Here is a 12,739-nt window from a genome sequence, read left to right as displayed (position 1 = left end):
TACTTTAAAAATATATAAAAATAAAAACTAATCATTCATCGATGATAATAATATAAGGTGTAAATACAAGTAGAAATTCTAGTAAGTTAAATTAGATATGACATGCATATCCTTGTTAGCAACCTAAGTATAAATGATAAATTGGTTACTCACTCTAAAACATATCTCTAAATAAGAAGATATATATAATATAATTGAAATATTACTATTTACACTCCTTATTTACCATTTATATTTTATTTTAAAACTATAAAATTTCTAAACTACTCCTAAATACTTTATTTTAATTTTTTCTCCTCCTCTTATTATTCTTCCTTCTCCGCGAAAAACATAAAAAACGACGAACAAGATTGAACAACATCAACGTTACCGAGTATAATTTTTTATAATGTTGTTTATAAACTCAATTTTCTTCTTAGTTCATTTATTAAAAAAAATATAATATATTACTATTATTTATTTTTCATGTAACGTTTTTATTAGACTCTATGTGCACATGACATGTTACTCCGATAGCATACTTCTTAGATGATCCCAACTAAGAATGTGATAATAAAGATAATTTTTTTATGTATTTTTATATGAGTTGAGTTCAGTTACCAAATCAGAGTCGGATCGTATCGGGTTCGACCAATTGTGATCCGACCCGATTTGACCTAACCTTACTCGAATTCCTAACAGCTTCGCTGTAGTCTCCGATACCTACACATCTTTTCACACGAAAGCTGTTCACAGGCTATTCATTTCAACTTCCGACCGCTTCTTAAATCAAGGTTGCATTCCCTTTCTCTGTATTCATCCTTCACCCACAACCGCAGTCTCTCTCTCGTCCGCCATGAGCGCGTCCCCGTTGGCCGTAAGCATCAAGCACCCAACCAGCGACGAGGAAGACCTCGCCCCCATGCCCATCCGCCGCCACCGCCGGCGGTGCCTAATCTACGGTGGCTCCTGCGCGGCTGTCCTCGTCATCCTCACCGTCGTCATCGGCGCCGTCGCCCTCACCGTATTTAAGGTCAAGGAGCCCATCATGACCATGAACAGCGTCACCGTCCAGCGGCTGGCCATCGCCTCCGGCACGCCCTCCTCCACCGCCCAGCCCTTCGCCATCAACATGACAGTCGTCGCGGACGTGTCGGTGAAGAACCCCAACGCCGCCAGCGTCCGCTTCGGCGCCAGCACCACGACCCTCTACTACCGCGCCCGCGAGATGGGCGTCGCCCGCGGGCCCCCCGGCACCGCTCGGGCGCACCGCACCTTCCGCCTGAACGTGACGGTGGACGTCATGGCCGACAGGATCTTCGGCGACGCCAACCTGTTCGACGACCTGGCGGGGGGGAGCATCGCGGTGACCACGTCGACCACGGTGGGCGGCCGGGTGCAGGTCCTCGGGCTGTTCAAGCATCACGTGGACGTGACGATGAACTGCAGCATCACCATGGCCGTGGCCAATCAGTCCATCGTGGATCAAAACTGCGCGCACAAGGTTCGGCCGTGAAGACGACGACGACGATGGTACCTTCTTCCCTTCTCCGCGTTCTTGTTCGCGTCGAGATGCAGGCCGCCGGTGAATATGACCACAATGGTTAGGTCCGTGTCAACGTTGACAGGCAGGGAGTGGGTTGACGATAAAGCCATGTGAAGACATTAATGAGACGAGTCGGACATCATTCGTCAACGGCTGAGTCGGGAACGTGATCCCATCTCTGTTCCACATGATAACACGTTAATGTGATAGATGATGAGAGGATCATTGGGTACAGGAGAACAACTACATTACTGCAGTTTAAATCCAAGCTCGTCTTTCGACGTCTTGTTGCTTTCTTCTGTCAAAAAGCTCGAAAAGGTGGCGGATTTCCAGGGTAAGCGAACTGAAAAGCCTACAAGCATGCAGAGGAGACAGATGATGGGATGCACCGCACATTCCTTGCTCCACCATGTCGCAAAGAGATTCCCGAATTATGCTGCAGCTTTCCCAATGCCATGGGAATCTTTTGCCTCCCTCCCTGAAATGCCGTTCTCACCATTCATCATTGCATTCTCCATCTCTAATCACTGCCTCACACAGTCAACATAACGAGTAAACAAACGCTACAAACGACAGGGAGATAAAGACACGTTTTTTGCCCTTCTTTTTTTAGATGTTCGTATCGAAATCGGACGACCAGGAATAAGCGCGGCTCAGATCGCAGCTGTGATCGCCCATCGCACGGATCGGGTCGATGTTGGGGATATGCGGGAGAGTGCATCCACTAGAAGTCACCGGCGGTGAATCGATCCAGGATGGGGTGCGTCAGCGCTTGCGTGTCTTTGTCCGGGGCGGTGAACGAACGCTTGCAGTGCGCGATGGCGCTCTGGATCCCGTCCTGCTGCTCCAGGAGCGAGTCGTCGCGTCGCTGCGGTGGCGGTGAAGGGACCGCGGCCACGGCTGCTGACGCCGGCCGGTTCTTGCCTGGCCGCTTCCCGACCATCCTCAGCCCGGCTGGGAGTCCCTTGTCCTCGGCCACGCCCGCTGCGAGCGCTGGAGCTGCTTCCTGTGGCTCCTCCGCCCCGGGCCCAGTCTTCGGCGGCGATGGCTCTCCGGGACGTTTCGGCTTCTCACCCTGCTTCCTGGAACGCTTGATCATGTTGAGGTACTTATGGACGACTTCCCTCGCGTACCTCTTCTCCTCCGCTGCTACAACCGCCGCGGGGACGCTGGCGGCGGTGTCCCCCGGCGGATTTGCGACCCCGTCGGTGGTGGAGTTCCGGGGGCTGTTGTCTCGTGCGAATAGCGAGATGATGGGCACGTCTTCCGCCTTAAACTTGACGAAGAACCTGTTCTGATGCCGCTGAGGTTGCTGCTTCGGCGACGCAATGCCCACGGCGGTGTCCGGCTTCGCCGCGGTGGGTTTGGGCCGACGGAGCCGGGTTAAGAAGACACGAAACTTGGCGGCGGGTTTGAGGAGGGAGACTACCGGGACGTGGGGTTTGTTTTCGGGCTCGGATGCAGCGATCATTGGCGAAGAGGGCTCCAAAGGGACGAGCTTTCCCTTGAAGAAGAGGCCGTCAGAGGGGGATAGACCCTCAGCACGGATGCCGTCACATTCTCCTCCTCTTCCGACGCCGCTGCCGACAGGGCTCAGCTCGAAGTTCAGCTCACCCTCCGACTCCGCCCCAGAGCCGTCATCGGACCCGCCATCATCGACGGAAAGGGCGGTGAACTCGAGGTCGAAGAAGGGGCCTTCGTCGTCGTCTTCGCCGCCATCATCCGATGTCGCCGAGACGGGATGGGGGAAGTCGGCGGCGGCGGTGGAGATGGAAGAGCGAATGGCGGCGGCGACGGTGGCTCCGCCGCCGCCGTCGCGCCAGTACTTGAGGAGGCTGAACGATTCCATGGTCGGGAGAGCCAGAGGTGAAGCCGACCTGTAAAACTCTTTGCTTCCTATTACTACGAGCAAGAGGCAAGCTTTTCTCACTGCGTAGCTTTCCCTCTCTTCCCACTCCTTTTTCTCCTAACTTTTGATGGTCGTCCAAGGAAAGATAGCGCAAAGGGGGTCTTAAAAGAAGGATGGAGAAAGAGAGGGACTGAGATACAGCGCAAGGGAAAAAGCAACGTGGAGGAGACGAGAGACAGAGCAGAGAGGAGGGTGCAAACACTGAATCGATGGCAGCAGAGCAGACGAATGATATGTTTCGTGCCATGACTTTTCCGGTGCACGAGAAAGAGAGAGAGAGGGGCTGTGTCATACAGTTTCATGGATATGGGTCGTTTGACTTTGACCACCGGGCGAGCATCGTTACGTATAAAGATTGCACAGTGACGAAGCCGTGCTGACCACGAGGAATGGAGCGTCCCATCGCATGCAGCCCGTCCGATCAACATCAACGACGTGGGAAAGCTGAGCCCGATTCTTAAAGCTGAACCACGTCATCATTCGTGTATGCCTCGTACTATATACGATTGTGTACGACAGAGAGTATAAACTGGCAAGTCCAAAGAAGAATTTACCGTAGACAGAGAAGCAACAGAAAAGAACACCACCAGACATTCACCTGTAGAAATATATCTCACGACAAGCACAGACGGAGAGTGACGAGAATCAAACACCTGCAGTCAAGATTACAAAACCAGCAAAATGGTCCCAAAGTTGTTTGACATTGGGAGAAGCAACAAAATCTATGTAGGAAAGTAACTTGGATGGCAATGACACAAATGGCAGACTTAATCCATACAGTCAAACTCCTAATAAACCAGAGTAAATGATGAGGTTACACCACATCTGAAAGAAAAAGGAAAAAGATCACACAAGCTACAATATTTACATTTTCACCACATATTAACAGAGCTTATTGTGAATGGTGCGGTTTAAGGGGAGAAAACCTACAGCAAGCATTTGCTTCTCTAAACTGCACAGGTTCTAGAAACTACCATACATCACCTCATTCATTCAGGAGGAGGTACAGTTAAATCACAGGTATGTTTCAACCAGTAACTTATTGGAAAGATAGGTTTTTCCCAAACAGCTAAGTCACTAATCATATATACCGATATTGTGAAAGAGACATCCGAGTTACACAGGGAATAACACACCGAAGGACCCAAATTTCTAATATCAGACCCACTTGCCACCCATAATGTGTGGAATCCCTGGTTTGGAATTACCAACATCAACTTTGGAATTACCATCATCAACTTGGCTTGCAGAATCACCACCGAGACCTGCATTGCTAACAAGCATTGCTACAAGACTCCCACCATGCACTCTACCTTCTGGAAGAGAAGCCATCATAGAATTAAGAGGGTTTGTAGGATGAATATATTCTGTCTGATGAATCCCGCTCCAGCCAAAGGTCATATTCTTTCGATTTTCTATCTCCAAGAACCTATCGGGATCAACAATCTCTTTCATCTTCTCAGGTTTGCTGGGTATCTGATGCTCGGAATTCACAGTGACCAGTTGATGCCCACCATGGACACAGTGATCTTCCACCAGTGCAGTGTGTGCAGCACAGAGGCCGAGCTTCCCCCTAGCAAATCGGTCACAAGGGGCGCCATCAGTACCAATGTTGGACCCAGGTTGGCCCCACGTACAGCGGTTACCTCCCCCATGTGCCTTGCAGAAATCAGTGCTACCCTGAGCGCTCTTTCCACAACCCTCAGTCTTGCATCTCTTACCACCACCATGACGTACACAGAAATCTGTCTTTCCTCTGGCACTTTTGGTGCAATTCGGCACAGCACACCTTTTCCCACCACCGTGAGCTACACAGAACTGGGTACCACCATGCACGCTCTTTGTACAACCACCTTGAAATGCACAGCGCTTCCCTCCACCATGTGCTTTGCAGAAGGGTGTGCATCCTTCAGCCCCTTTCGTGCAACCCAAGTATGTGCACCTCTTACCTCCACCATGTGCCTTGCAGAAATTTGTGCTGCCCTGTGCACCCTTCGTACATTCAGGATATTTGCAACGCCGTCCACCCCCATGGGCGATGCATAAGCCAGAATGACCTTCTGCACTCTTGGTGCAATTCTCTCTTTGGCATCTCTTGCCACCACCATGTCTTATACAAAGACCAGATTTTCCTCTTGATGCTTTAGTGCAGCCTTCGTGGCTGCATCTACGGCCACCACCATGAGCAATGCAGCAGTCGGTGCGGCCTTCAGCACTCTTGGTGCAGCCAAGGTACTGGCATCGCTTGCCACCCCCATGGGCTTTGCAAAAGATGGTTCTGCCCTCAGCTCCTTTGTGACAGCCATCTTTCTGGCACCTCCGACCACCACCATGGGCTATGCATAGCCCAGAAGCACCCCTGGCTCCTTTTGCACATCCTGGAAACTGACAATTTTTTATGTTACTATTGCGTTGTTGTGTTTGAGTAACCCCGGAAGCGGCAACTGAATTTTTCAGCATTTGAGTCATGGTTGAAGAAGAGCAATCTTGCTGTTCAAGACAAAATTTGGCATAATTCATTCCATCAGGGAAAAAACTACTAGTTTTATCAATGCTATTTATATATGGCAATAATTTATTCCCATTCTTCCAACGAGATGATGTAGATCCTTCATCAAGTGCTGACATCTGACTAGCAGTTATTGGGTTGTCCAAGATATAATCATGATGAACTGAGACTGGAGTTACACCAGTAATAACTGATTCAGATGGGCCTATGGATAAACTTAACTGAACGTCAAAGTTAGGCTCAATATTCATCATCTTTGAAACAGCAAGAGCAGGTTTCTTTGTGCTGTCTGTATTTTCACTACCAAGGTAAAGATCAAAATTTAATCCAAGATCCATGGAGGACCCGTCGTCGGTTTCCTTGACTGAAGACATGGTGCAAGCTGTTGCAGAGCTCTTCTTGCTGCTATCTGAAGAACTTGATGGTCGGCCTAAATCTAGGGCTAAGGAAGCCTTTCCCATACCACTTCCATCAAAATCACACCACTTCCTCTTTATCCCTTTTGAATTTAGAAAATCCAGACAGGCTGAACCAGGAGAGCCAATCCGCAATGTGGTATCAGTCTGATTTTGAGCCAAAATCCTAAAAGCATTTCTGGATGGGACATTCAAACTATATCCAAAAAGCCCAAGCCTATCATCCATAACAGCTATTGGCAGAAAAGATCACAATCTCAACAAAATCTTGACAGGAAAAAACAAGTTGCCTGACTTCCGGGGCTGATTATGTTTAAGAATCAAAACAAGTGTTCATGGTTTCTGAGTCATTGCAACCTCCGCTAACAAATCCTGATGTATCACGACGATCCATCTACTAAAAAAATTGACTAGTTGTTTATGTACTTAGCAGTCGCTGAAGCTTGGCATCAGATCATGATATTCAGAAAACTGGTACCATCAAGGATGATCAAAGCAGTCAAATTTTCCTGTCGAACAAACTAATTAGAACATGACTCGCTAAAATTAGGGGAATCATCTAATTAGTTTCTGCACAAAACCAGCTACAAGAGTAAATATACGACAGAAAAATTCACCAGCAAATCTCATTAATTCCCAAGAAAAAGCACAAAAAGAAGAAAAGAAAATACCCCTACGAAAGGATAATAGACCAGGAAGTCAAATATCCTAAAAAAAACATCCAGCAAAGCTGATTCCAAAAACTTAACAAGTGCATAAACATTCCATCTCAGGGAAAAAGTGCTCCTTCAAATTGGAAGTTACATAGTAAGAACCACAAAAAACTAAAGATTCATTATGTAGTAGTTTACAAGGTTGAACACCATACTTGCTAGTTTAAATTGGTAGCTGATGCAAGAGCTTAAAGAAAGAGTGTGTGTACATCAGCAAATTTCTATCTACTATAATAAAGTGATACATAAAATGAAGTAATATGACGTCTTTCTATCTGCTATCTTAGGTTGAAGAGATGCAAGAGATTTAAAAAAGTGACAACCATAGCAAACAAACTGGAATCAAAGAATCAATCAGCAACTCATCAAGAAATTTTTATAATGCCACGTATCCCAGCTACACCTGATGTATACATAAATGTAACAGCTATTTAAGTGCTAGATCAAATTTTAAATCCAAGAAGGCACCAAAGGACTGGTCAAAAGGGAATACAAGCTAAGTGCCTAGTGTGATGTGCATCAGACTCTATAAAAGGCAGGATTACAGGACCAAAATGTTTCTGATTGGTTACCGGGAGCTACATATAGCTACATAACTATGCATGTATGTGTACAAAATTAAATTGGAACACCTACTTCAAATAAATCTCTCTGACCATATGTTTTGATAATTTCTTACATCATGTAACCTTTTGCTTAAAGACAGGTTAAATTGAAACGCAGAGGAAAAAAGGAAGGAAGTTTCATTATCTTACCAAAATTTCAGACAACCATCATATATTAGAGAGTAGATACAGGGCATTCAATTTGTACTATATCAGGAAGTTCGTAGTTTTTCCTCCCACAGTTTGTGCTGGTTTAGATTAACTAAACTAACTAATCAAATTTGTGTCATGTGGTTGTCAAATCACACAGGCTTTTATTTCAATCCTTTCTTTCTCTATCTTCTCCATGTGTCCCTTTTTTCTTTCTTCTTCTCTATCATTTATACTACCGAGAATCAATTCAGTTATGTGATCGTCTAACAAATAACTTGATTATTCTGGTGGTCTTGTATTCTTATAGAAGCAAGTCCATTATACTCTTTCCTGTCGACAAGAAAGACGAGCCTTATGAAGCAGAAATATAGGAAGGGAAACCAAAATGGCACAACACAATACACCAATATGCCAAATCTTGAATAGTAGGTGATGATAAGGCACAAACATCATATGAAATATTTAAAAAATATAAAAATGTCAAAGCTCGAGATTTGCTTAATAGGGTCAGAATATCGAGTTACACAGCCTACTAAATAATAACCAATAATTAACTAGCATCCCTAAGCTATTCGTTATGAAGAAAATAATTTCATTAACATAGTATTTCACGAATGTAGATGACCCCAAGTCATTGGGACATAAGTGCAGATTCTTGTCATCGTAGATTAAATTGGCAAAATCTTACTAGAAATAAATGCCATTGTGTTAGCTTCATTAATCACAATCTAATGCTAAATGCCACAAAAGAACAGATCTAATGAAACATGCAACTTGTATATAATTAATTCATGCAAACAAAGGTCTCTCAAGGTATCTACAACAAACAGAGTCAAAAGGCTTCACTAATTGTTCAAATATCACACATTTTAAAGAAATGTTCGATATGTATCCAGAAGAATCTTACAAGTATTATGTTTCATTTGTACCCAAATAAAACAAACAATTCAAATTTCCATGTTTCCTAAGGCAACCACTGCATAAGGCAACAGTGCTTCCTTAATCTGCAGTATAGCAAAGGAATTTTCTGAGACAGTGAGACAACAGTCCTTTGCCACATCAAAGCAGACGGCAACTATCCGTAACAAGAATTATATGGTCCATGTAGAAGCACCTATTAAAAAGTAAGCCTATCCACATTATATGGGTTTATTTAAGTCTATTTTAATTGTTAACCTATTGACACTACAAAGTATATATGGTTTGATTCTCTTTGTCTCCTGTTCTTTAGGGTAATACAGTTCTCTTGTAGAATAATATATTGGCTTCTAAAAAAGTTGGTCACATTCTTATTTCTCTATAATAATGTTGTAAATTTAACACACACAGAAATTATGAAAGTCCTAGAGAGACTTCCCATTCTTCAGCTTTACAGTAGTCTCTGTGATACATTCCCATGCATAATGCCTTGAACTTGTTACTGACTAAGCCTATCCTCTTTACATTCTCAATGCTTCTAAGAGAATCTTGTCATTCTTCCATCTCTCCGTCCTGTTCCTTTCTCCTTTTTAATCATCTATTCCTCTTTGTGTTACTTCCTTAAACTATGCTAGACTTGGATTGTTGAAAACTGCAAGTTCTTCAACTCTGCAGGCTGCTGAGTTGCTTTTACTCGAATATTGGGCTATATAAATAAGAAAGCTGCTATTTGACAAATATAAGGAAAAAAAGATGAATGGAACAAAACACAAACAAACTGCCATTTGACAGTAATGAAGAAGCAGGTTTGGGCAGTCCTTACGTGTTTTCGACATGATATTAGCAAATAAATAAAAAAATAAAATTCTAACCTAAGAAACCAACGTTTCCTGAATAGCTTGAGTTTGATCTCATGTCAAACTCTTAAAAAACAGAAAATCTTGCTCAAAGATCTGAACTGTCCAAAGTAAACTCGTACCATCCCAATCAATACAAACCAATCAATACAATTGGATAAAATCAAACAAAATAACAATTTAAACACACAATCTAAACACACGAAACTTGCTTTCCAATTGGGAGATGCTAGAAGTACAATGAAAATGATCACATGTTCTACAATGACAAGATAATATATCACCGAGATCATTAAAAACATTATGGTAAGATAAATCCTTTAAGAAATTTAATTTATATAATCGAATACTCACAATATGCACAAAAAATAAAGAAAAAGGTTTCTTAATAAAATCAACAAGTAGATACTAGATTAAAGCTGCTCAAATACTTGAAACATACTTAATCATAGATAAAGAACCTGATACATATATGCTAAACAAATTCAAGATAACTATGAATCAGCCAGAAGAGGATCTCATAGTAACAAAGTCTAAACAACAACATAAAAGTCAAACTGACAAGATTAAGCATGCATGGATCTTGATTAAAAACTAGCAACCTCTCAAGTTGCAATCAGCTTGAGAAAGTAAACGAACCTCGAAGACTTGAGGAAATGATAAGCAACAGATAAACCCAGACCTCGAGGGAATACAGACAGGCGACGACGGGAGAATCTATCTGAGGCAGATAAAAGTAAGAAAAATAAGCAAAACAAGTCTGATACTTCAAGCTTGTTCACCATAACACAATATAACTAACAGCCAATAATCTAACAAGATCTACAAACTCATCTGGATAACATTCAGATTTAGTGATACCAACTTTAAGAAGATCTCGGTATATCACTACTTCCCTTCACTTACCGGGCACGGAAATACACGGAGAAAAATCCACAACGTCCAACAATGAACAGAAGCCGAAGACTTTCTTCTAAATCCAAAACCACAATAAAAACACAAGAACAAATAACCACAAAACTAATAAACAATTGTCTTCTCTATAGAATCGAAGCCTTCCGACCAACAGTATCACCGATATAGCACAAAATCCACATCCATCAGAGGCATGGAACGAGAAAATTACATCAAAACACCAAATTTCTCAGAACCGAGTGCGAAACGGAAAGGAAGAAAACAAAGATCTAGGACTCGGCTATAAATAACCAGAAGTCCGAGACACAAACATTAAGCGACAAAATGAAATGGAAAGGCACCCAACATCGAATCGAGGATACCAAAGAACAAGGAATCGAAGATCCCCAGGGGCCTGAGATCCCAAGCAAAGCGGTAGAAGCTAGGGTTTTCTTCGTTTCGTTTGCTTTCTTTTCCCTGTCCCCTTTCTCCGTCAGCTTCTCTCTCGGTCTTGCGGACGACAGCGGAAACCACAAACCACACACCGAAGAGAATCGAAGACGCGACGCGGATTGGGTTAAAGGGTCGATTTTTGTTTCGCATTTATACCCCTTATAATATTTGTATTACCGAACATATTTGTCAAAGTTGAGGTTTGCATTTGCATATATTTCCCTGCAGGTGCAGTATGATAAAAATACTCCAGCTTTTCTTTATGACGTCATAATTATCTCTTGTGCTTTTCGGTGGTTTGTAATTACCTCTTCATAAAACGAAACAGTAACTTTGTGCATATTTTATTATTTATATATAGCCGTCTGCTGGAGCACGATAAGGAGGGCGGCGCACGATAAGGTCATTTCCCAGTGTCAGATTCAACGGACGCGGCGGGACCCATTTTAAATTTTTTCTACTCCTTCTTGACTGTACCCAAAATTACTCGCATGGTTATTGGTAATAATGACGCGACGAGAGCTTTTTGCTGGAGGTAAACTTGGGTTGATATCAATAAATTAAAATGAAAAGTCCAATATTAATTCAATTTACTGTTGATGAAGAAACGATCATTGGGCTGTGGGATGGTGGATTCCACCGTATCTACCACCCACCGTTTATGGATTCCTTGGGAGATTCTTCTGTCCACTATTTCATGACTCACTGCTCTCGCAACTTGCTACAACATCTTTTCCTCTATTCTATTCTATTGAGATCATAATCTTATTACCATCAAGTTTTTCTTTCTTCCATTGTTTACTACTTTTGTTGTTGGTCTGACTCAGGTACTTGTGAGTGATTCAAGCATCTCTCACTATTTTTCTGGGAAGAAGTGGGGTTAAGTGACCTTTTGTTTCTCTCTCTAGTGTTGACGAGGATCTCCATTCATAAAGGTTGAAACCCAGCAAGCAATGAGAGCTGTAAAGTTGGAACACTCCTGCAGATTTCTTTTTTGGTTCCCATCAGATTTCAGGGAATTGTACTGTATGTTCTTCGCCTCATCTCCACTAGTGTGGATTCAGCCATCTCCCCAACCGTGTTAGAGACAGAACGAAGAGAATAAAACAAAAGTTTGCACCATTAGCAAGTGGGCAGTGCAGGGAATTAGATTCTAATTTGGAGGTGGGCATTGGCACAACACTCACTCTGCTCAGCAGATCATGTTGAATCGGAATCAGCAGGTCTTCTTAAAAGAAATAATAATTTTAACCAGTTCAGCCATTTCAGAGCAGATGTGGCCTTTATTGGTTTATGCAAATCAGAGTTTTATGTGCATATTTGTTTTTGGTGAAGAAAATTTTTGATGATGCATCAGTCTTCTGTTACATGAAGGAAAAACCTTTCCAAATAAACAATAATCACATCCTCTTCATGCTTTAGGTGCTTATCAAATCTGGAATTTAGATATCTAAGTTTCAGTCCTCTTCATGTTATCTTGTGCTTGAGTAGATAAGCATCCATCTTTAATGTTTAAACTTGTGAAGTGTCAGTAGCTTCACAACACACAACAAATCTACAATACTTGACTACAAACAAATCTTCAGATCAAATAAAGGTTCAGATTAGGTAATGCATCTGCGCTTACCAAATGACTGTTGTTTGTCAATGGTTCACTCGTTTTCTTGGTTGCATGACCCTTAAAAGATGCAAATAAAAGAAAATTCATGGTGTCTACAGAGGACCTGAATGGTTTTATAGACCAGTGGTAGACTGGAGATGGAAACCAAAACTGAAATTTCTTGGTG

At 42.9% G+C, this 12,739-nt stretch overlaps 3 protein-coding genes across 4 annotated transcripts; 1 reads left to right on the top strand and 2 right to left on the bottom strand.

Moving 5' to 3' along the window:
• The first annotated feature begins 700 nt into the window (after positions 1 to 700).
• On the top strand, positions 701 to 1,948 carry LOC104000979 (uncharacterized). Its single transcript, XM_009423148.3, has one exon. It carries the CDS (start codon positions 836 to 838, stop codon positions 1,493 to 1,495), a length of 660 nt encoding a protein of 219 aa, XP_009421423.2. The 5' UTR covers positions 701 to 835; the 3' UTR covers positions 1,496 to 1,948.
• Positions 1,949 to 2,100: 152 nt separating this feature from the next.
• LOC104000816 (probable membrane-associated kinase regulator 2) lies at positions 2,101 to 4,040 on the bottom strand. Its single transcript, XM_009422953.3, has one exon. The coding sequence runs from the start codon at positions 3,372 to 3,374 to the stop codon at positions 2,250 to 2,252; it is 1,125 nt and encodes a 374-aa protein (XP_009421228.2). The 5' UTR covers positions 3,375 to 4,040; the 3' UTR covers positions 2,101 to 2,249.
• Positions 4,041 to 4,184: 144 nt separating this feature from the next.
• On the bottom strand, positions 4,185 to 11,068 carry LOC135624870 (uncharacterized). Of its 2 annotated transcripts, XM_065128894.1 has the most exons (3): positions 10,883 to 11,068; positions 10,245 to 10,326; positions 4,185 to 6,868 (listed from the first exon to the last, which is right to left on the bottom strand). In XM_065128894.1, the coding sequence occupies exon 3, from the start codon at positions 6,585 to 6,587 to the stop codon at positions 4,593 to 4,595; it is 1,995 nt and encodes a 664-aa protein (XP_064984966.1). In that variant the 5' UTR covers positions 6,588 to 6,868; positions 10,245 to 10,326; positions 10,883 to 11,068; the 3' UTR covers positions 4,185 to 4,592. The 2 variants fall into 2 exon arrangements, with proteins under 2 accessions (XP_064984966.1, XP_064984967.1); XM_065128895.1 differs by lacking the exon at positions 10,245 to 10,326.
• Between the last annotated feature and the right edge of the window lie 1,671 nt (positions 11,069 to 12,739).

This window comes from Musa acuminata, chromosome BXJ2-10 (assembly GCF_036884655.1).
Source record: "Musa acuminata AAA Group cultivar baxijiao chromosome BXJ2-10, Cavendish_Baxijiao_AAA, whole genome shotgun sequence".
Taxonomy (NCBI): domain Eukaryota; kingdom Viridiplantae; phylum Streptophyta; class Magnoliopsida; order Zingiberales; family Musaceae; genus Musa; species Musa acuminata.
Note: the sequence above shows the minus strand (reverse complement) of the source record. Positions and strands in the feature narration are given on the sequence as shown.